Below are 24,168 nucleotides of genomic sequence, written 5' to 3'. Positions count from 1 at the left end.
TTTGTTTCCTGAGAGACAAGAGGGGGCATCCAGGTGAGTGCGCCTGGGCCTGGGGTGCAGGGGTCAAGGCTCCACCAGCAGAGCCTGGCCCGAGGCCCAGGCCAGGGCCCATGGGTGGTGCCCTGTGGCCTCAGGCGCATCCTTGCCCTCCACACAGCCTTCACCTGCCCTGCTGGCATGGAGTACCGGCCGTGCGGCCCGCCCAGCCCCTCCTACTGCTACATGAACAGCAGCGCCAGCCCCCTGTAAGCACCTGCCTTCTGCCTTGGGGGCCCCCTCCCTGGCCCAGCCCGTGTCCCCGCCCTGGAGGGCGCGGCCCACTCACCCTCTGCTCCTGCCCCACTCAGGGCCCTCCTAGAACCCAGTCCCATCACGGAAGGCTGCTTCTGCCCACAGGGCACAATGCTGTACAGCTCAAGCAAGGAGGTCTGCGTGCCCACTGACTGCAACGGTAGGTTCCTGGGCTGGGGTCCCCGGGCTGGGCTCCAGGCTTCCAGGCACTGCCTCTGGCTTTTCAGCCGGACCCCAGGGCTTTCCACCATGACCTGGGGTCCCCCGGCCCCAGACTGGGTCTGGCCGTGATGGGCTAGGGGCCAAGGTGGCCCAGCAGTGATCTCGTCTCTTTTCCTCCAGCTTGCCTGGGACCCAGTGGGGAGCCTGTGGAGGTGAGTGTGGGGCCCTCGGGGCCTGGGGACTTCTCTCAGCCCTGGAGACTCACAGGACGGGCAGGAGTGGGGGCGGAGTTCCCTGGCAAGACTCAGGACCCCCACACACAGCCCTGGGGCCGGCGCACCCAGTCTTCCCAGGGACCCCTCCCGAGCCACAGCGTGCAGGACCGCCTCCTGCCTCCAGGCCCTCGTGGGCCTCAGCTGCACCCGCACCTCTGGAGACCCCCTGTAGGCCCCGAGCCGGGGGTTTCTGCCCCTCCGGCCGTGGCCATGGGCTCCCTTGTCCCTCCCCCGACAGCCCGGCCACACGGTCAGCGTGGACTGCCAGGAGTGCACCTGTGAGGGCGGCACGCAGACCATGAGCTGCCGGCCCCGGACCTGTCCCCCGGCCCCCGCCTGCCCCGAGTCCGGCCAAGTGCCTGTGCCTGAGGCCATGCAGACTGGCCAGTGCTGTCCCCAGTACCGCTGCGGTGAGCCCTGGGTGGGGCGGGGGTGGGGCTCCAAAATGTGGCTACCGTGAGGGCAGAGCTGAACAGGAGCCTCGTCCCTCGGGCAGCAGGCACCCCTCCAAGAGCCTACCCCCTGCCAGAGTCCTCCCCCGTTCAGGATTCCTGGAGAGCCCCCATAGGGGTGGCGCTCAGGGTGGGGTGGGAGGCAGATCCCTGATGCCCCCTCTGTCCACTGTAGCCTGTGACATCAGACACTGCCCTGAGCCCGAGCCCTGCCCGAAAGGCTCGCACGCCGTCCAGACCTACAGAGAGGCGGCCTGCTGCCCGGCCTACAGCTGCAGTGAGTGCCCTGGCTCAGCAGCGGCCAGGCGGGGGGAGCGGGGCTGTCACCTGGGGCCCGATGCTGTGCCGAGGGGCGTGGTAGCCGCTCTCGGGGCTGAAGGTGGGTCTGCAGCTTTGCTTTCTCCCCCGAGCAGGCTGGACCGTCTGCAGCATCAATGGCACCCTGTACCAGGTAGGAACCGGCGAAGGTCAGGCCCCCCTGGGACGCAGGGACCAGAGTCCCCGTCCCGCAAGCTTCTGCATGGCTGAGGCTGCACCCCTGTGGGGCTTGGGGAAGGGGCGCTTCGGAGCAGCAGTGGGCTCTCCTGGGACCACAGAGCTCTTGTCCTGAACTTGACAAGGTCCCCAGGCAAGCTTTCCCCCGGCCAGGCCCTCCAGGGCATGTGACGCAGCCTTTGGACTCTGTCCCCAAGACCGGCAGGGGGCACTCCCGAGGGCCCCCCCGGGGGAGGAGTCTGCCTGGCAGGGCCAGGCCTGTCCCGCTGACACTGCCCCTGACTCCTGCAGCCCGGCGCCGTGGTCTCCTCCAGCCTGTGTGAAAAATGTTGGTGTGAGCTGCCGGGGGGAGCCTCGTCAGACACCTTTTCGATCAACTGTGAGACCCAGATCTGCAGCACCTCCTGCCCCCTGGTGAGTGCCCCTGCCCCCGGCCTCCACACCCGCCTCCGCAGCGTCCAGAGGGGCTCAGGCCACGTCCCGCCTCCCGCAGGGCTTCAAGTACCAGGCTCGGGCCGGGCAGTGCTGTGGTGAGTGCGTGCAGGTGGCCTGCGTCATCAACACCAGCAACAGCTCTGCCCACCTCTTCTACGTGAGTAGTGGCTGCAAGGCCTTGGGGTGTGTCCTGGGCGGGGCAAACCCCAGCCCTGTACAGAGGGCAGAGTGCGCAGCGATGGTGGGGGTGCAGGGTGGGTAGCATCCTGGTGCACTGGCGACCCTGGGGAGCCGTCAGAGCTAGGCGGCCTCTGGGCAGAGCCGCGGGAGCTCTGGAAGCCTGTGGGCTGGGGGCTGAAGGACAGATACAGCGCCTGCCCCAGCTGGAGGGGGCCCTGGGGAGGGCCGCTTACCTGCCGGCTGGGACTCCCTGCAGCCGGGCGAGTCCTGGTCAGACCCCGGAGACCACTGCATCTCACATGAGTGTGAGCGGCACCAGGATGGGCTCGTGGTGGTGACCACAAAGAAGGCGTGTCCCCCGCTTAACTGTTCTGCGGTGAGTCCCAGCAGCCCGCCTGCCCTTCCTGGGGGACCCACAGTAGCCACGGAGAATCAGTCCCTGGACAGGAGTGGGTGGCCACGATCAGCAGGTGGGGGGCATGGCTGCACCCTCCTGGTACCCGCTCCCCGCTAATGGCACCGTGGTCCACGCAGGACGAGGCTCTGCCAAGCGAGGACGGCTGCTGCCTCTTCTGCCCCCTACCCAACCGTGAGTGGGCTGCTCTGCCGGGGAGGGGACGTGAATTCCCGTCTGCCCCGGGCCAGGGCTGACCTCTGCACACCCCCTGACCCTGCACACCCCCTGACCCTCCCCAGGGTCGGCCTGCGCGGTGCACCACCAGCTCCAGGTCCTCCGGCTGCAGGGTTGCAGCTCCCCCGGGCCCGTGCGCCTCGCCTACTGCCGGGGCAACTGCGGGGACACCACCTCCGTGTACGTGAGCCCGCCCCCGCCCCACCCCGCGGGGCCACCACTTCCCTGGGCGTGAGCCCCTACCCCCCACCCCGCGGGGACACCAGCCCCGTGGGCTTGAGCCCCGACCCCCTACCCCCCGGGGACACCACCCCCGTGGGCATGAGCCCCGCCGCCACCCCCCGCCGCGCACAGAAGGCTCCTGCGGGGCAGTGCTCGGGAAGGTGCAACGGGGCCCGCCCGCGGGGGGCCGCGGGAAGCCCCCCAGGAAGGGACTGGAGGGACCAGGGGCCAGCAGGGGGCTGGGCTGGGGTCCAGGGACGGTGGCTCTCAGCCTGTTTGGAATCACGCTCTTCTATTTACTAAGAACCCCGCTTGGGTCCCAGTGCCGGTGGTTCAGGAGCCTGGCGGGCTCCTCCCTGCGGAGGCGGGGCTGCACGAAGGCGGGGCCTCGCGGGGCGGGGCCTCGCGGGGCGGTGCTGAGCGGGCCCCGCCCACAGGTTCTCCCCGGAGGCGAACGCGGTGGAGCATCTGTGCAGCTGCTGCCGCGAGCAGCGCGTCTCTCTGAGGAACGTGACGCTGCGCTGCGAGGACGGCTCCAGCCGCGCTCTCACCTACACGGAGGTGGAGGAGTGCGGCTGCGCGGGCCTGCAATGCGACTCCCCCGGCGGCCTCGGCCTCTCGGCGGTGGCGCTGGAGCCAAGGCCGGAGAGCGGGCTCAGGCGCCGCGGGAGAAGGGCCCCGCGGGCCCGGCCCCTTCAGTAGAGGCCACAGCCCCGGCCCGGGCCTGGCGGCCGCGCTCCTCGACACGCCCGCAGGAATGCTTCTACTTGCTGCCAACGGCCTCTCAGGCCGGTGGAGCCTGAGCCCGGGCCAGGGAAGCGCCCCCACCCCTTCCGTCCGTCCCAGGGTCCAGCTGCCCTGGTGTGCAGGGGCCCCAGGGGCCTGCTCAGGACCAGCCCCGCGGGCGAGGGGTGGGGAGGCTCCTCTGGCCGCGGGACCAGCCTCCTGGCCCCAGGCCTGTGCATCACGCGGGTCCCTCAATGTGGTGACTGGGGCTGCTCGGCTGGCTGCTGGGAGGCGAGCCTCACCCCCCTTTCCTGGCCCTGGGCCTCAGGAAAGGGCCAGCGGGTTTGTGAATACACTTGGAGCATTTTGCAATTCCTGGACTCCGTGTGATTTTTTAAAGCTTGTCCGTAATAGCCAGGAGAGGGGCAGGGGGCGGGCATGGGCCCAGGGTGTGGCCCGGGACGGTCCTCTCTGTGCTTGGATGGACAGAGGGCGTAAACGAGGGGACAAGGGCGGGAGTCTCCTGTGTCCGCCCAGCTGGGCCTCAGACAGGAGGGGCTTCTTCTCCCGCAGACCTCTGGACTCTGCCATCATGCCAGAGCCTGGCTCGGTGTGCGGTGCCTGTGTGTGTGTGTGTGTGGTGTGCGTGCAGGCCCGAGGGAAACCACTGCCCTGGGAATCCTGTCGACCCCCCCACTGCGACCCCTGACCCCCACCTGGAGAACCTCCATGTTCCTAAACCCAGCCCCCTCTTCCTTGGAAGCCCCAGTGGAGCCCCTACCCCTCCAATGACACACTGGCTTCATGCTGGGCCTGGCCCCACAGCAGCGCTGGGAGGGTGGGCAGGGGCCGTTGGATGTACGGAGGGGGCCCCCTGCCTAGACAGGGCAGCAGAGTGGGGTGGGGACAGCGTCCAGCACAGGAATGCCCCTGGGGGTCCAGAGTCCCCCAGACCCCAGTGATGGGAGCGGCCCCCAGAGCAGAAAAGCCGACAGCACCCGAATCAGGCCCACTTCGTCCACCTCAGGCTGCCTTGGTTGCCAGAAGCAGGCCCAGGCTGAGCTGGGCCTGGGGACCGTAGTGAGGTGGGTGGGGGTAGGAGCCAGGGCTGGCGGCAGGCTGTGGCTGCAGTGTCTGTGGCCGCCACCAGGTGGCAGCACAGTGGTCCTGGTGCCTCCGACAGGCCGGGGGCTCAGGAAGCAGTCGGGGGTCTCAGGGCCCAGGTCCGCGGCTTTTGTTGTCTGAGTCTGGGCCGCCTCTCAAGGCCAGCGGGGTCAGGAGGACCCTGAGTGAGGGCCAGGACCACCCTTTACAGTTACACACCCCCACTGGGCCGGCTTTCCCACTCCCGCCCCGTCTGCCCCGTGCTGAGCCCCGTAGCCATGCGGGTAGCGGAGCTAACCTTGCATCCTGACCCCGCCGGTCAGAGACCAGATAGGGGCAAAGGGTCTCCCGCAGCCATGACCTCATGATCCCTTGGTCCTGGGGGGCGGGCGGGTAGGGGGTGGACGGACGTGGCCAGGAGGTGGGGGCAGAGAGCTCACTGCCGCCCCCATGAGACGCTCCCCTTGGGAGCAGGAAGTTCCTGGCCCTCGCGGTCTGGGAGCCGCTGCCCCAGTGACCGGCTGACCCCGCAGCTGCAGGCAGCACCTTAATCAGCGCCTCTGCCCCCACCGAGGGGCTCAGGTGTCGGGAGCCGCCTCTTCCTCTCTGGCCCGGCTGGACGCCGCCGCAGAGACTAATCCCCACCCCCCACGGAGCGCACGCCGCCCCCACCCCCAGAACTCTGACCCAGCAGCAGAAACCAGACAACGGGCCCCTGCCCCACCCCAGGCCCCAGCCAGGTTGTGAGCAGGCGCTAAGGGGCTGGGCAGGGCCCACCGCAGCTCCGCCTCCTCCAGGCTGTGCTCAGCTCCCGGGCGAACGGCCAGAAGAGGCTCTGGGGCCGGGACTGCTTGGGGCGGTTCACCACCCCACCTCCTGTGGCCCTCCTTGGAGTCCAGCCTTGGCAGGGCCGTCGCTTCAGGGGCTGGACGAGGAGTGGTTCTGGGTTCTGCCCCAGTCAGATGGGGGAGGGGTGTCCCCGCTCACGCGGGGGTCAGGCTGAGCACGGCTTCTGCCCAGATGAAGGGCTGAGGGGTCCTGGAGATGGGCAAGGAGGCGACTAGGGACACGAGATGCTGGCAGCCCCCTCCTGACCTCAGCCCCCAGCATGCCCACCCCACCCTGGGACACCTGGGCTCCCATCCTGGCCCCAACCTTCAGGAGAGGGCTGCTTGGTCTGAGGCCAGAGGCGGGGTGCCAGCGGCCGGCTTGGTCCTGGGCGCTCGTGGGCCACAGCTCTGTCCTCTTCAGACCTGAGCCCTGGGCAGCGGTTGGCACTTCACAGCTGGCCCTGTGGGGACATGTGGGGCCCGGGACATCCCGCAGGTGTCTCTGTGAGTGCAGCTCAGACGGCTGCACAGCCTCATCTTCAGAGGAAGTGAGCAAATTGGCTGCAGGGTCCACGTGGACGTCAGAGTCCTCAGGTCTCCGGGGGTCAGCGGTGACAGAGAGCAGGGGGTGCTCTCCACCGGCGCGGGAAGGACCACGGTGACCTCGGAGCCAGAGCTGACCCGGAGCTGTGCTGCACAGCGGCCAGGACCCACCCAAGGCGAGCCAGACTCAGGGCCTCCCAGGGAGCCACACCCAGCGTGAGCCTGGCGACAGCGGGCAGAGTGGACAGATCACCCAGAATGAGGCCACGTGTTGGTGCCACAGAAGCAAAGCAGAACCCCCCCGTCTGCTGGGAAGTTGGGCTGGCATCCCGCTAAGAGACCAGCACAGGAGGGAGGGAGGGTAGAGGTGCCCCTGCAGGGTTCGGCAGGGTCAGAGGTCGGAGCTGCGGGGACACAGGAGTACCTGTCGTGGGTGGTGGAGGGGGCTGGAGGGCGGCCGGGCCAGGCGGAGTGGGCCTCAGGGTCATCCAGGACCAGGCCTCCGAACCGAGGGAGGGGCACTGGGGGGCGGGCAGGGGTGGAGAAGCCCTGCCTTGTCCTTCAGACACCCCCACTGGGTGAGGATGGACACACAACACAGGCTGAGGAAGAAGCCGGTGGCCAGCTGGGGGATGGGCAGTGGGTCAGAGGTGAAGGTGACAGGTCGGCGGTGGGCCGGGTGTGGAGTGTGGGTGAATGGAATGGATCAGACCCCTCCATGTGGGAGGAGGATGGGGTGGCTGAGGAGGGGGGTTGGGGCGTGTGGGAGCTCGGTTGGGTCGAACTGTGTTTGACTTACTAGATGCCTGGTGGAGAGGTCAGGCAGGCAGCTGGACATGAGTGTCGGGGGCCAGAGCAGGAGACTGCCTTTGATGGACAGTAAAGATGGGAGGATCACAACAAACTGGAAAATTCTTGTGTGCACCAGGGCCCAGAGACTCCACAGGGACAGAGCCGGCACTGTGTTGAGTGTCTGAGCAGGTATGTGTCAGCAGTGGACTCCTGAAGGGGCAGGGGCTCTGGGCGCCGCAGACCTGGGATGGCATGAGCCCTCTTGGAGGAGGTCGCCATTAACCCCCCATAGAGCCGCCAGAGCTTACACAGGACCGGGGAAACAGACTCTTGGAGGGCACAGCAAAGCCTTGTGGGTACCAGGGCCCAGGAGAAAGGGGCACTGACCCCACAGGAGACTGACCCAGACTTTCCCAGGAGTGCCCAGGGGTCTCTGGGGAGGCGTGGGTCGGCGGGGCCCTGCTGCAGGGCTGGGGGCACTGAGTGCAGCGGTGCATCATGGGACCTTCTGAAGGAGGCCGCCGTTATCCTCATCGCCTCCACCAATGTTTGGTCTCAGGTTAAACAACAGGGAGGGACCACAGCCCCGCCCATCAACAGAAAATTGGATTAAAGCTTTACTGAGCTCGGCCCAGCCCATCAGAACAAGACCCAGGCTCCCCCTCAGTCAGTCTCTCCCATCGGGAAGCTTCCATAAGCCTCTTATCCTTCTCCATCAGAGGGCAGACAGACTGGAAACCACAATCACAGAAAACTAACCAATCTGATCCCATGGACCACAGCCTTGTCTAACTCAGTGAAACTAGGAGCCATGCCATACAGGGCCACCCAAGACGGACGGTCACGGTGGAGAGTTCCGACAAAACGTGGTCCACTGGAGAAGCGAATGGCAAACTACTTGAGCACTCTTGCCTTGAGAAGCCCATAAGCAGCATGAAAAGGTGAAAAGATAGGACACTGAAAGATGAACTCCCCAGGTTGGTAGGTGCCCCATATGGTATTGGAAATCAGTGGAGAAATAACTCCAGAAAGAGTGAAGAGTCGGAGCCAAAGCAAAAACAACACTCAGCTGTGGATGTGCCTGGTGATGGAAGGAAATTCCGACGCTGTAAAGAGCCATATCGCTCAGGAACCTGGGATGTTAGGTCCACGAATCAAGGCAAATTGGAAGTGGTCAAACAGGACATGACAAGAGTGAATGTCGACATTCTAGGAATCAATGAACTAAAACGGACTGGAATGGGTGAATTTAACTCAGATGACCATTGTATCTACTACTGTGGGCAAGAGTCCCTTAGAAGAAATGGAGTAGCCCTCATAGTCAACAAAAGACTTCGAAATGTAGTACTTGGATGCACTCTCAAAAACGACAGAATGATCTCTGTTCGTTTCCAAGGAAAACCATGCAATATCACAGTAATCCAAGTCTATGCTCCGACCAGTAATGCTGAAGAAGCTGAAGTTGAACAGTTCTATGAAGACCTACAAGACCTTCTAGAACTAACACCCAAAAAAGATGTCCTTTTCACCGTAGGGGACTGGAATGCAAAAGTAGGAAGTCAAGAGATACCTGGAGTAACAGGCAAATTTGGCCTTGGAGTACAGAATGAAGCAGGGCAAAGGCTAATAGAGTTTTGCCAAGAGAACACACTGGTCACAGCAAACACCCTCTTCCAACAACACAAGAGAAGACACTACACATGGACATCACCAGATGGTCAACACCAAAATCAGTACAGTTCAGTTCAGTTCAGTCTTTCAGTCATGTCTGACTCTTTGCGACCCCATGGACTGAAGCATGCCAGGCCTCCCAGTCCGTCACCAACTCCCACAGTTTACTCAAACTCAAATCCATTGAGTCGGTGATGCCATCCAACTATCTCATCCTCTGTCATCCCCTTCTCCTCCCGCCTTCAACCTTTCCCAGCATTGGGGTCTTTTCAAATGAGTCAGTTCTTCACATCAAGTGGCCAAAGTATTGGAGTTTCAGCTTCAGCATCAGTCCTACCAATGAATAGTCAGGACTGATTTCCTTTAGGATGGACTGATTGGATCTCCTTGCAGTCTAAGGGACTCTGAAGAGTCTTCTGTGTCTTTAGAAAAGACAGAAGAACCGGAGATCAAATTGCCAACATCCGTTGGATCATCGAAAAAGCAAGAGAACACCAGAAAAACAACTACTTCTGCCTTATTGACTATGCCAAGGCCTTTGACTGTGTGGATCTCAAAAAACTGTGGAAAATTCTGAAAGAGATGGGAATACCAGACCACCTGACCTGTCTCTTGAGAAATCTGTATGCAGGTCAGGAAGCAACAGTTAGAACTGGACATGGAACAACAGACTGGTTCTAAATAGGGAAAGGAGGACCTCAAGGCTGTATATTGTCACCCTGCTTATTTAACTTATATGCAGAGTACATCATGAGAAACACTGGGCTGGATCAATCACAAGCTGGAATCAAGATTGCCAGGAGACATATCAATAACCTCAGATACGCAGATGACACCACCCTTATGGCAGAAAGTGAAGAGGAGCTAAAGAGCCTCTTGATGAAAGTGAAAGAAGAGAGTGAAAAAGTTGGCTTAAAACTCAATATTCAGAAAACTAAGATCATTGCATCTGGTTCCATCACTTCATAGGAAATAGATGGGGAAAGAATGGAAACAGTGTCAGACTTTATTTTGGGGGCTAGAAAATCACTGCAGATGATGACGGCAGCCAAGAAATTAAAACATGTTTGCTCCTTGGAAGAAAAGCTATGACCAGCCTAGAGAGCATATTAAAAAGCAGACACATTACTCTGCCAACAAAGGTCCATCTAGTCAAAGCTACGGTTTTTCTAATAGTCATGTATGGATGTGAGAGTTGGACCATAAAGAGAGCTGAGTGCCCAAGAACTGGTGCTTTTGAACTGTGGTGTTGGAGAAGACTCTTGAGAGTCCCTTGGACTACAAGGAGGTCAAATTAATCCATCCTAAAGGAGATCAGTTCTGGATGTTCATTGGAAGAACTGGTGCTGAAGCTGAAACTCCAATACTGTGGCCACCTGATGTGAAAAAGTGACTGATTGGAAAAGACCCTGATGCTAGGAAAGACTGAAGGCAGGAGGAGAAGGGGACAGCAGAGGATGAGGTGGTTTGGATGGCATCACTGACTCTGTGGACATGAGTTTGGGTGAACTCCGGGAGTTGGTGATGGACAGGGAAGCCTGGCATGCTGCAGTCCATGGGGTCGCAAAGAGTCTGACATGACTGAGTGACTGAACTGAAAGATGGGTGGGGGGATGGGCAGAGAGATGCCCTTCACTCTGGACTCCAGGAGACTCAGCATCACTCAGGTGAGGCCCCTGAGGCCACAGGGAGACGGGAGGTGGGGAGTGAGTCTTCCACGGGATGTAAAACACCAGATACACACCAGACATTGGCAACATCCCTGGGCTTTGATGACAGTAACTCCCTTCACAGTGGACGGGGTGATTGACCGGGGATCACTGTGGACAGGGTGGCTGACCTGGGCCACTGTGGACGGGGTGACTGACCCGGGCCACTGGGTGATTGACCGGGGATCACTGTGGACAAGGTGGCTGACCCGGGCCACTGTGGACGGGGTGGCTGACCCGGGCCACTGTGGACGGGGTGGCTGACCCGGGCCACTGTGGACGGGGTGGCTGACCCGGGCCACTGTGGACGGGGTGGCTGACCCGGGTCACTGTGGACGGGGTGACTGAGGGTCACTGTGGACAGGGTGATTGACTGGGGGTCACCGTGGACGGGGTGACAGACCCGGGTCACCGTGGACGGGGTGGCTGACCCGGGTCACCGTGGACGGGGTGACTGACCTGGGTCACTGTCTGCCTTGGCGGCTGTCTCATGGTTCACGGAACTCACCTCAAGGCGCCCACCAGGGTTTTATTTCTTTGCAGAATAGAATGGAAACAGAACGTCAGCATGTTACCATTGTCCCCTGGGTCCTGGCTTCTGGAGGAAAACGTGTCCATGGCTGAGGTTTCAAAGGACATGGTTCCCAGGGCCACGTGAGGATGGACAGAGGGACATGGGAGCTGCCTGCAGACCAGCCCAGAACTGCAACGTGGCAGGAGCGACTGGAGTGTTCCAGCCAGGAGCCCGGGGGCTCTGTGCAGTCAGCCTGGGATCCAGGGCCCCCCCAGCACCCACCCCCAGGGCCCACGCTGCCCAGCAGGGGTCTGCCCAGGCACAGCGGGCGGGAGAGCGCCCAGGGCAGGTCAGAGCTGACGCGGCCGGACGTGGACTGCAGCAGCCTGGGTGTTGCCCCCACGCCCGGCGGGGCCTGGAGACTCGATGCCCCACTCCCCAGGGGCCAGGCCCTGAGGGCGCCCAGCACCCAGGACGGGCTCAGGGCCACCCCGCCTTGCAGTGCCACAGCCCCACCCCACGCAGCGAGAAGCAGGGGCACCCTTGGGGGCACGGCCATCAACAGGTGCCGCCCACTTCAGGAGACCCTTCCGCTCGGCGACTTGGCCACCGGAGGCCGGGGCTAGAAGCCCCCGGGGGCGTGAGGCAGCCCCTCCCCCACCCCACCCTGGCCCCTCCCGCCCGGCTTTCTCCAGGGAAGCTAAGCCGGGGGGCACCAGTGTCCACAGAGCCGGCGGCCCCCCGGCAGCCTGGGCGTCTCGAGACTGTTCCCCAGGTGAGAGGGTGACCTGGGCCTCGTGGGCTCAGCCTCAGCCTCACAGACTCCACGCTGAGCCCTCAGTGGAGGGCCTTCCCGTCCTGTCTCCAGACCTGCTCTTTCCTGGACCCCCTCCTGGCCCTTAGCCTCCAGGACCAGGAAGTGGGTCCGGCCTCCTGCCTGGGGTGGGGTCTCTGCTTCCTGCCGACTGTGTGCACGCCGTGTCCTCCGCCAACGGCCGAGCCTCCGTGGCTCCAGGAGGGGGCTGTTCAGTGTGTGTGAAGCCAGCAGGGACCCGGTCCTGCTGAGAGCGGAGGGCGCGGGACTGCTGCCTGGGCGGACGCCACGCTCCGCGGGGCTGTGCCCGGCCCGGGGGCCCCCTGGAGCTCCCACTGGTGCCCCCTCCTGCCAGGGCTCCCCCCCAGCCCCCCGCCTCCCAGGGCCCCTGCAGACAGCTGTCCCGGGGCAGCGCTGGGCGTTGGGAAGACTGTGCTTCCAGCCACAGCTGCAGGGCTGGCTCCTGCGTCTCTGCTCGGCTCACCCGGATGTGAGTGTCGCTCACACACTCTCTGGCCTGACGTGCAGACGTGGACGACAGGCCCAGGGCGTGGCGGGGGGGCCCCAGAGCCCTGGGAGCTCGGGCAAGGGCTGCGCCGCTCGGCAGAAGACCCTTATCCAGAGGCCAGGCGGCCTCCCCAGGAAAGGGGTCCCGGCAGGGGCTGTGGGGGAGCGGCTCGGCCGCTGCTGCCCCCCTGCTGGCCCCACCATCCTGCCAGCCCCCCTGAGCTCGAGGGGGCCCGGCAGTGCTCAGCAGATCTGCTGGGCAGGCCTGGGGGCGGACGTGGGGAGGTGGTCCAGCAGGGTCCAGCTAGGGTGCCTGAGAGGCCTCCATCTGACACCCTGCTAGTCCAACTCGCCCCTCAGCGCCTTTCCTGGACACAGGACCCCAGCTGTGAGCCCCCCTCCTGTTACAGGACAGAGTTCAAGCTCACCAATCTCTGGGGTGTCCCCCCACTTACTGCACTGACCACGTCGCAGATGGGGGAGGCTGGGGTCCTGGCAGAACATGAACACTGTATCTGGGTGGGAGGGAACCCTTCAGCCTCCCCAAGAAAGCTCAGTGGAGTGAAGTTGGGGGCCCCCGGGTGTCATGGATAAGGCCCTGGCCTGTGACCCCTAGGAGGGCGAGGCCCCCAGGAGGACTGTGCCCTGCGGCCCGGCTCCCTCCACCCGGGGCCGGGACCAGACCCAGGACAGCGGTGTGCCTCCCTCTCCAGTCACTGGGCACCGCTGGGCCCTGCGGCCGGGGGAGAGGGCAGCAGGCGGGGCTTGGGTGCAGACGGCTGGCCTGTGCAGCCTCAGGGAAGGCCAGGCGCCCCGGGCAGCGCTGGTGGGCGGGCAGGGGTGCTCCAGGTGGCGTGGGGCTGTGCCGGGGCTCCTCTGCCAGCCTGCGGTGCTGAGTCAACACTGCGCTTCCTGGAGGCAGGAGGCACGCTGCCCACTGACACCTGGTCATCTCTGCTGACGTCCAGGACACCCCGCCTGCCACTGTTTATCCTCCCTCACTCTGCCTTAATCCTGAGCAAACGTGGGCCCAGGGCCCGACCTTTTCTGCCGTCCACGTCTACTACCTCGCCTGGCCTCTGCCCTTCAGGGGGACCCCACGGCCCTCGCCAAGACCCTGGCCTGTGTGGGGTGCCGCTTCTCCAGGAGGCTTACAGGGCTGAGGAGAAGTGGGGGAGAGGGGAGAGGGGGCCCCTCCTGCGCTCGCCTGGGGACCTGCTGCACCACGGGCCCCTGCACAGGCCGGCTCTTTCCGGGCCTTCCCTCGCTCTCCCCTGTTTCTGCCCCCCCACTTCCCCCGTCTCCCCCGGTCCTCCCCCAGCTCACCACCAGGTCCCCGCCATGTCCAGCTGCAGTGGCGCCTCCAGTGGTCTCTTTCTAGTCCACTCTCCAAACCACTGCCAGCATGGAGCTTTCTGGAGAACTCTGGGATACGATTTCCAGTTTACGGAGAAGTTGCAGAAACAGCGCGGCGAGCTCCGCCGCCATCAGCCCAGATTCCCCAGTGTTTGCGTTCGGCTCCCTCTGGTGAACTGTCTGCTCCTGGGCTGTGCTGTGCCTGCCCTCTGCTCTCTCTGTGTCTACACATTTTTTCTGCAACACCTGGAGTTTGAGAAGCTATGCTCTTTCGCCCTAAAGAGACAGGTGTGTCTCCCAGAAGTAAGGCGGGGCCGGCCGTGGCGCAGCACTGCCATCTGCCCTGGTCCGCGCTGCTGCGCCCGGCTCTCGCCCTGCTCTCACGCCTTCCTCCCAGCCTGGGGTCTGACTGAGGGCCGCGTGTCACGTGAGCCCAGACTCCTGGGTCACCTCTAACCTGAAATCTGGCCCCAGCCTTTCTCTGGGCTTCTCGACCACACCCTTCCTGAGGAGTGTGGGCTGCTTACCGGGTGGAGCGCCCCCTCGTCTGGGTCTGCCCGTGGGCTTTCTGTGCTGAGGTTGGAGTTCGCATTCGGCAGAGTGGGGGTGTGTCCTTCTTGCTGTCCCGTATCTGGAGGCGCATGGTGTCAATTGGACCCACTACTGGGAGCTCACTTCAGCTCAGGCGAGGCTGTCAGATTTTCCACTGGAAAGCGATTCCTCCCCACCCTTGGAATGAATACGGTCTTGTGGGAGATGCTTGGGGACCATGTAAGGTGTTAGCACCCATGACGCTTTCCTAATTGCTCCCACTCTTGGCTGGATCCTGCAGTAGGAAGACCTTCCTCTACTCCCCCATGTGTCTACTTCTCATTTACTCATTTATACCAGTTTAGTCACACACGCTTGTGTTTTCAGAATGACTCTGTGATGGGCTTGGAATCTCTAAGATCTTGTTCTCCACAGAAAGACTGGAAAAGACGGGAGACTGTCAGGACTAACTTTGTCCGAACTCTAGAAGACAGGCAGTGGTTTACAAAAACCAAGCTAATGTCCAAGCCAGAAAAGGCCATCTTCAGAAGAGTAGGAAAGTTTATTGGCATTTTTACTCACCCTTGCCTGTCCCCAGTGCAGGGGCAGTTTGGGGCTTAAATTGCCAACCCAGTTCCATTTCCCTCCCCCACCCCAAGGCAGAAGGAGCAGAGAAACCCATATTTGCAAATGGCTGGGAACATCTGGCGACTACATGAAGGAATGATGCAAGGCACCCATTTCTGTTTTGCTTAATCTGAAACCCAAGTAGCAAAAGTGGCATGCACAGCTCATAAAAGCTGTGAGGTGGCTATAGACCCACAGACTCCTGTGGCAAGAGCCTACAGTTCGGGAAATATAATGGAGCATCTCCGGACTGAAGGAGCTGAAGTAAGACGCTCTGAGAAGTTAGGACTTTTGAGAGCACCCACACACATGTGGAAATTTAGAAAGACGCACTCACGCCCAGCGAGCCTGCATCCTAGGCTTGTCCCCAGGCTCAGAGCAAGTCTACCCAAGTGTCAAAAGACAGACCCAGGCTGTGAAGACTGGGGAAGCTCCTGTTGCTGAGGGAATCTCTGTCCAAACACCAGCTGAAGAACCAGAGAGCCCGTGATCGCATGCAACGAGCATCAGTCTTTACAACAGTTGTTTGGGAAAGTTTCAAAACAAATGGGCCAGTACAGTCTTCAAAACGACACAAAAGAAAGAAGGAAAAGAAAAAGAATATAAAATACTGGGAAAGGGAAGAATTTGATTTCCAGAGTTACCATATGGTCAATTCTCCAATTTTCAACAACAACGAAAAAATAAAAGGCTTACAAAGGAATAAGAGAATATGGCTTATTCAAAGGAGCAAAATAAACTTACAGAAATCATCCGTGAGGAGGTGATGGTATCAGTCTTACTAGACAAAGACTTTAAAACTGCTGCCTTAACTATGCTCAAAAAGGGAAATTAAAACGTGGGCAGAAATAAAGGCTATCAGGAAAATGATACATGCACAAAATGAGAATATCAACAGGAAGATAGAAATTCTTTTAAAAAAGCAAGCAGAAATTCTGGAGCTGAAAAGTACCATGGCTGAAACGGAAAATTCACCAAAGGGGCTCAGTATCAGACTTGATCAAGCAGAAGAAAGGTTCGGTGAACTTGAAGACAGAACAGCTGAAATGGTCAAACTGAGGAGCAGGAAATAAAGAATGAAGAGAAGTGAATAGAGCTTAGGGGACTCCTGGATTATCACCAAGTGGGTCCACATGAGCATAATGAGAGTCCCTGCAGAGAAGCAAAAGGGACAAAAATATTATGTGAAGGAATAATGGATGAAAACTTCCAATATGCTTAAGCAGCTCCAGGTAGGATAAGCTCAAAGAGCCCCACACTGATACACATTATAACCAAACTGCCAGAAATCAAAGAAAAAAATCTCAGAAACATCAAGAGAAAGGAGGCATGCAAGTCACTCTCAGCAAGATTATCAGCTGATTTATTCTCAGCAAACTTGGAAGCCACCAAGGCACTGAATGGGGCACTTGAAATGGTGAAAGAGAAAACAGTCAACCAAGAATCCTGTATCTGGCCAAGCTGCTCCTTGACGATGAGACAGAAATTAAGACATTCCCAGATAAATGAAAACTGAGCGTTCATTACCACTGAACCTATTCTATAAGTAAACGAAGGTTGCTCAGTCATGTCTGACTCTGCGACCCCAGGGACTACACAGTCCAAGGAATTTTCCAAGCCAGAATACTAGGAGACTGGAGTGGATAGCTGTTCCCTTCTCCAGGGGGTCTTTCCAACCCAGGGATGGAACCCAGCTCTCCCACACTGCAGGCAGATTCTCTATCAGCTGAGCCTCCAGGAAACCTATTCAGTAAGAAATGCTAAAAGAAACCCTTCAGGTTGAAATGAAAAGACACTAGGCAGTAACTCAAAGCCCTATAAGAAAGTAAAGATCTCCAATCAGGCTCAGCATGTGGGCAAATACAAAAATCAGTATCATTGTAATTTTGCTTGTAACTCCAGCTTTTATTTTCCATGTTTTAAAAGAGAAATGTGGGAATTCCCTGGCTGTCCAGTGGTTAGGACTTGGCACTCTCACTGCTGGGGCGCAGGTTCAATCCCTGGTCAAGGAACTAAGATCCTGTAAGCCAAGAAGTGTGGTTAAATTTTTTTTTAAAAGATGAAAATATGTCTGTTATTAGTACACAATCAATAAAGATTTAATTTGTTGCGCCAGTAACATAAGGAGAGGATGGATTATATGGGATTAGAGTTTCACACGCAATTTAGCTTGCCTAAAATGGCACCCCACTCCAGTACTCTTGCCTGTAAAATCCCATGGATGGAGGAGCCTGGTAGGCTGCAGTCCCCGGGATCGCGAAGAGTCGGACACGACTGAGCAACTTCACGTTCACTTTTCACTTTTATGCACTGGAGAAGGAAATGGCAACCCACTCGAGTGTTCTTGCCTGGAGAATCCCAGGGATGGTGAAGCCTGGTGGGCTGCCATCTATAGGGCCATGCAGAGTCGGACACGACTGAAGCGACTCAGCAGCAGCGGCAGCAAATGTGATTAAAGGGAACAGTATGAGCCATAACACGCCAACAAGTTTGATAACCTGGAATAAAGGGACAAATTCTGAGAAACAAAGAGTCTAGCAAAACTTACTCATGAAGACATAGACAAACTGAACCGGCCTTTAAATGGCTGTTGTTAAATAGTTTAGTGACTTGTTCAGTCACTAAAGTCATGTCCGCTTCTTTGTGAACCATGAACTGCAGCACGCCAGGCTTCTCTCTGCATCACCATCTCCCTGAGTTTGCTTAAACTCATCTCCATTAAGTCAGTGGTGCCATCCAATCATCTCATCCTCTGTGGCCCCCTTCTCCTCCTGCCCTCAATCTTTCACAGCATCAGTCTTTTCCAGTGAGTCAGCTCTTCACATCAGGTGGCCAAAGTATTAGAGCTTCAGCCTCAGCATCAGTCCTTCCAATGAGTATTCATTGGGTTGATTTGAAAGGGTTGATTTCCTTTAGGATTGACTGGTTTGATCTCCTTGCTGTCCAAAGCACTCTCAAGAGTCTTCTCCAGCACCACAGTGAAAGCATCAATTCTCTGGGGCTCAGCCTTCTTTGTGGTCCAACTCTCATGACTCAAAACATAGCTTTGACTCTACAGACCTTTGTCAGCAGGATGACAAAGTGACATCTTTGCTTTTTAACACGCTGTCTATGTTTGCCATAGCTGTTCTTCCCAGGAGCAAGTGTCTTCTAATTTCAAGGCTGCAGTCACCATCTGCATTGATTTTTGGAGCCGAAGAAAATGAAATCTGACACTGTTTCCATATTTTCCTCATCTATTTGCCATGAAGTGATGGCATGAGGTGCCGTGATCTTAGTTTTTTGAATGTTGAATTTTAAACCAGCTTTTTCACTCTCCTCTTTCACCTTCATCAAGAGGCTCTTTAGTTCCACTTCACTTTCTGCCATTAAAGTGGTATCACCTGCATATCTGAGGTTGATATTAATTAATTAGTATGGAGATCAAATCAGCAATCAAAAACCTGTCAACAAAGAAAACTTTGGTCCAAGCAAAGAAAAATATGGGCCAATATCTCTTATGAGCAGTTATGCAAAAATCTTCAACAAAATACTAGCAAAAAAATTCAGAAGTATATTTAAAGGTTTCTGGACCATGACCAAGTGAGATTTATTACTGGAATGCAAGATGCCCAACGTACAAAACCAACCAATCACCACCTTAATAGAATGAAAAGGGGAAAACCCCACATCTCAAAGCAGAGAAAGAACTTGCCAAAATTCAATACTTCTTCATGATTTTAAAAAAGAAAACTCAACAAACTAAGAATAGAAGGAAACTCAATGTAACAAAGGCCATATATGAAAACCTCACAGCTAAGATCATACTCAGGGCTGAAAGATAAAATCTTTCCCTTTAAAATCATTAACAAGACAATGATATATTCACCACTTCTCTTCAATGCAGTATTAGAGGTTCTAGCCAAAGCAATTAGACAAGAAAAATAAATAAATAAAAGGCACCTGCACTGGAAAATAAAGAAACTATCCCTGGTCACAAATGACATGAACTTATATGTATAAATTTCTAAGAATTCCACCAAAAATTACTCAAGCTTGCTATGATGTGAATGTTCCCCTCCAAAATCCATGTTGATATTCTAACCCTCAACAGTGATGGTATTAGCAAATGCTTAAGTCACGAGAGAGGAGGCCTCCTGAATGGGACTGTGCATTATAAAAGCAGTTCCAGAGAGATCCACAGCTCCTGCTGACTTTGCAAGAAGTGGGAAGTCTGAAATCAGGAAGAGAACTTTCACCAGAACCCTGTCATGCTGGCTGAATTCCAGCCTCCAGCACTGTGAGAAATAAATTTCTGTCATTTGTGTGCAACCCAGTCTGTGTTATTTTTTTTATAGCTGAAATGGACTAAAACAGGGCTAATAAATGAATCCATCAAGCTGCTATACACTAGCAAGGAGCAACCCAAAGAATAAATTAAGAAAATAATTCCATCCAGAATACCATCAAAAAAATACATAGGATTAAGTTAACTAAGGAGGCAAAAGACTCGCACAATGAAAATTACGAAACTTTGCTAAAGGAAATTCGAGAACACATAAATAGAGGAGCATCTCATATCCATGGATTTGAAGACTGAATACTGATAAGGTAACAATATTACCCAAAGAGGTCTACAGGTTTTACATAATCCCTATCAAAATCCCAATGGTGCTTTTGCAGAAATACAAAAGTCCATCCAGAAATTCATATAGAATCTCAAGGGAACAGACAAAATACTCTTGAAAAGGAAGAACAAAGTTGAAGGACGAATTCTTCCTGATTCCTGATTTCAGAGCTTGTTACAAAGCTACAGTACTCAAGACACTGTGGTACTGCCATACAGACAGACATGTAAACCGATGGAATAGCAGCTACAGCAGAAATACGGGGAAGGCAATGGCACCCCGCTCCAGTGCTCCTGCCTGGAAAATCCCACGAGCGGAGGAGCCTGGTGGGCTGCAGTCCATGGGGTCGCTAAGAGTCGGGCACGACTGAGGTGGCTTCGCAGCAGCGCAGCTAGGGCACAAATAAGCCCTGGGACACACAGTCAGTCGGTGTCGTCCGGTTTTCAATCAGTATGCCAAGACCATTCTGTGAGGGAAAGAACAGTCTTTTCAGCAAATGGTCCTGGGGAAAAAATTGATACCCACAAGTAAAAGTGAAGTTAGCCTCTTGTCTGACACCATATATGAAGATTAGGTCAAAGGCTCTAAAGTAAAAACTAAACCAATGAAACTCTCAGGAGAAAATTAGCGGGAAATTCCTGTGGTGTTCTATTTGTCAGTGATTTTTGGATATGATACCAAAAGCACAGGTGGCAAAAGAAAATTGATAAATTGGGCTACATCAAAATTGAAACCTCTTTGCATCAAAGGACAAGACAAACAAAATGGATAAAATATTTGCAAATCATGTATCTGGTTAGGGATTTATATTCAGAATACTGTTGCTCGGTTGCTAAGTCATGTCTGACTTTGTGATGCCCTGGACTGCAGCGTGGCAGGCCTCCCTGTCCCACACTGTCTCCTGGAGTCTGCCCTAGTTCATGTTCACTGAATCAGTGATGCCATCCAATCATCTCAACCTCTGTTGCCCTCTTCTTCTGCCTTCAATCTTTCCCAGCATCAGGGTCTTTTCCAATGAGATGGCTGTTCGCATCAGGTGGCCAAAGTATTGAAACTTCAACTTCAGTATCAGTCCTTCCATTGAATATTTAAGATTGATTTCCTCTAGGATTGACTGGTTTGATCCCCTTGCTCTCCAAGCAACTTTCAAGAGTCTTCTCCAGCACCACAGTTTGAAAGCATCAATTCTCCTGCACTCGGCCTTCTTTATGGTCCAACTCTCACATCTGTACCTGACTAGTGGAAAGACCATAGCTTTGAGCATGAAGATCTTTGTCAGCAAAGTGATGTCCTTGCTTTCTAATACACTGTGTAGGTTTGTCATAGCTTTCCTTCCAAGAAACCGTCATTTAATTTTTGACTCAGTCCCCATCTGCTGTGATTTTAGAATCCAAGAAGAGAAAATCCATCATTCGCTTCCACGTTTCCCCCTTCTATTTGCCATGAAGTGATGGGGCTGGATGCCATGATCTTAATTTTTTAATACTGAGTTTCAAGTCAGCTTGTTCATCCTCCTTTTTCAGCCACATCAAGAGGCTCTTTAGTTCCTCTTCACGTTCTGCCATTAGAGTGGTATCATTTGCATATCCGAGTTCTGACAAGATGTGGTCCACTGGAGAGTCAGAATGTTAAGAACTCCTAAACTCTATAACAACAAAAAAGAAACAACCCAACTCAAAAATAAAAAACCACCAACCAACCAACCAACCAAACCTGAGCCAGGGACTTGAATAGACATTTCTCCAAAGACGGTGTCCAGATAGCTAATCAGCACACGAAGAGACGCTCAGCCTCAACAGCCATTAGGGAAGCACACATCAAGCCCTTGGTGAGAGGCCGGCTGTTATCAAAAGGAGGGCTTCCCAGGTGCTACTGAATGGCAAAGAATCTGCCTGACAACGCAGGAGATACCTGAAACTCTGTTCAATCCCTGGGTCAGGAAGATCCCCTGGAGGAGGAAATGGCAACCCGCTCTAGTATTCTTGCCTGGAAAATTCCCTGGACAGAGGAGCCTTGTGGACTACAGTCCGTAGGGCTGCAAAGAGTCAGACCTGACTGAGCAAGTGAGTATATCTTGTTTATTAAAAAAGGGGATAGGGACTTCCCTGGTGGTCCAGTGGCTAAGATTCTATGCCCTCAATGCAGGGGGCCCGGGTTTGATCCCTGGTCAGGGAAATGGATCCCACACGCTGCAGCTGAGTTTGCATGCCGCAACGCAGACCTGGTGCAGCCAAATAAACGCTTAAGAAGCGGAAAAATAACAAGTGTCAGCAAGCATGTGGGAAAGTTGGGACCTTTGGGCACTGTTGCTGGGGATGTAGAATGCTTCTGTGTTTGGTGATTCCTCAGAAGGTTAAACACAGACAATACGATTTAGTATTCCTAGGTACATACCCAGAGGAATTGAAGGCAGGGGCTCCGACAGCTGCCTTATTCCCAACAGCCAAAAGGTAAAAAGAACCCAAACGCCCATCAAGAGACGAATGTGTGACATGTCGTATATTCACACAATAGAGTACTATTCAGCCTTAAAAGGGGAAATTCTGACATAAGCTGCCACGTGGATGAAACTTACATTGTGCAGAGCGAATAATCCAGTACCTAGAGGACCCGGAAGAGTCAGATCCACAGAGACAGGAAGTAGGGTGAGACCAGGGCCCAGGGGAGGGGAAGAGAGTTGTTTAACGGGCACAGAGTTTCTGAGGGATGATAAAAGTGTTCCAGAGATGATGGCGGTGACGGTCACACACCATGAATGTACTTAATGCCAGAACTCCGGGAGATGGTGATGGACAGGGAGGCCTGGCGTGCTGCGATTCATGGGGTCGCAAAGAGTCGGACACGACTGAGCGACTGAACTGAGGAGGAAAGTCGCTCAGTCGTGTCTGACTCTTTGCGACCGCATGGACTGTAGCCTACCAGGCTTCTCAGCCCATGGGATTTTCCAGGCAAGAGTACTGGAGTGGGTTGCCATTTCCTTCTCCAGGGGATCTTCCCAACCCAGGGATCGAACCCGGGTCTCCCACATTGTAGGCAGACGCGTTACCCACTGAGCCAGACTGAACTGAACTGAACTAAAATGGCAAATTTTATGTTATGTATGAGTGTGAGTAAACTCCAGGAGACAGTTAAGGACAGGAACCCTGGCATGTTGCAGGGCAAGGGGTTGCAAGGAGTCAGACGTGACTTAGTGACTGGTGACAGCAGGGACACTTCATAGGCTGATTGGAAACAAAACCAAGATCCCCAGTGGTTTCCACGCTGTAAGTGCTCCAGGAGCTCGCACCCCAAATTCTCGGGAAGCCCTGGCTCCTCCCCTCATCCAACCTCGCCCACCGTGTCCCGCCTCCTCCTGCAGCTGCCCCAGCCATGCCAGGCGCCTTCAGACCCTTCAAGGCTCACCGTCATCCCTGCCACAGGGCCTTTGCACCTGCCGCTTCCTAAGCAGAAGGCTGCCTCCTCCACGTCCTTCTGCTCAACGCACTCTGCCCCACCCCACACAGAGCTCTGTGCTGTGAGCTCCAGGGGGAACTTGCTCTTCCTTGGGGCGTCAGATCCCCAGGGCCCTGGGAGGTATCCCTCGGTATGCATCAGAATTTGCTAGAAGGCAGAAAGGAAGGCGGGAGGGAGAGTGGGAGGGGAGAGGAATCAGGCAAGAATAGGGATTTGTGTGAGGACGGGAAAAGCGGAAGATGGGCAGGGGCCCCCTGTGGGGGGGGGCATCCTCATCTCCTGCAGCCCTGGGTGGGGCTAGGGGAGTGGGCACAGCCCTTCTCAGCAGGGGGAACGCTCTGGGGACCGGGTCTCCCAGGGGGGCCTGATCGCCCCTCCCCCGCCTCCCCAGGCATAGACCTGGGCTGTCTGGACCCCATCTGGTCTGAGAAGGGTGGGTTTCCATTCTGCAGACGCCTGGCACTCTGGGGAGCAGAAGTCTGCAGCCCCAGACAGCCAGACAGGCCCTAGGCAGGCCTAGAGTCAGCCAGGCCTTTGAGCCCCCAGGCTGTGCCCCATCGTCCGGGACCCTCCAAGGAGTGCAGCGCAGAGCAGGGCAAACCGCCAGCACTCAGCAAATGCCTGAGGCTTGATGCCCCCCAGCACCTGCGGCCCTGACCTGGCGCTGCTGCGGTGGGAGGCAGGTGGGCAGGGAGGGATGAGCAGAGAAGGGCCCAAGCCTTGGTGACAACCCATTCCCGGGGCTTCCGGCAAGGCCAGGGGACTGGCCGGGGCAGCCCGGCTCTGGGCTCTGTCTGTGGGGGTCTCTTCTGCAGGTGGGAGCTGGGCTGCCTGCGGCCTGCGGGCTGAGTGCGGGGCAGGGCGTGCCCCAGGCAGGGCAGGTCTCTGGCACTCCCCGTGGCCTCCCCGAGCCCCAGGAGGCCTGGCCCCGGCCCCCTTCCCGGCAGTGTTGCACACCGCTTCCTTGTCCTTCTGTTCTCCGCTCTCTCAACTGTGAAGGGGCAAACTCGCTGAGCAAACAGGCTGGGCTCTGTGGCCTACATCCGGGATGTCTCAATCCCGCGACCCCGCCCACGGTGACCCTGCCCAAGGATGCTGATGGCGTGGGGGGAGGTGCACAGGGCAGCGAGGGCTCACTCTTCTGGTGCATTTATTGAGTGCCTACTGTCTGCCAGCCGTGAGCAGATGGGCCAGGGCCTGGCTACGTGGAGCACTCCTTCTGGCGTGGGGTGGGGTGGGGG

The 24,168-nt window shown here is 57.0% G+C and overlaps 1 protein-coding gene across 1 annotated transcript in view; it reads left to right on the top strand.

Annotated features, from left to right (window-relative positions):
- Positions 1-3,845, top strand: part of MUC5AC (mucin 5AC, oligomeric mucus/gel-forming) — a 29,264-nt gene extending 25,419 nt beyond the window's left edge. Inside the window, 10 exon segments of the mRNA XM_052661714.1 lie at positions 158-245; positions 348-451; positions 1,356-1,457; positions 1,594-1,631; positions 1,967-2,089; positions 2,169-2,267; positions 2,547-2,666; positions 2,825-2,879; positions 2,987-3,169; positions 3,688-3,845. Coding sequence (XP_052517674.1) covers positions 158-245; positions 348-451; positions 1,356-1,457; positions 1,594-1,631; positions 1,967-2,089; positions 2,169-2,267; positions 2,547-2,666; positions 2,825-2,879; positions 2,987-3,169; positions 3,688-3,845 — 1,070 coding nt within the window.
- Positions 3,846-24,168: the final 20,323 nt, after the last annotated feature.

This window comes from Budorcas taxicolor, chromosome 25 (genome assembly GCF_023091745.1).
Source record: "Budorcas taxicolor isolate Tak-1 chromosome 25, Takin1.1, whole genome shotgun sequence".
Taxonomy (NCBI): Eukaryota; Metazoa; Chordata; class Mammalia; order Artiodactyla; family Bovidae; genus Budorcas; species Budorcas taxicolor.
This window is presented reverse-complemented; position numbering and strand designations above follow the sequence as displayed.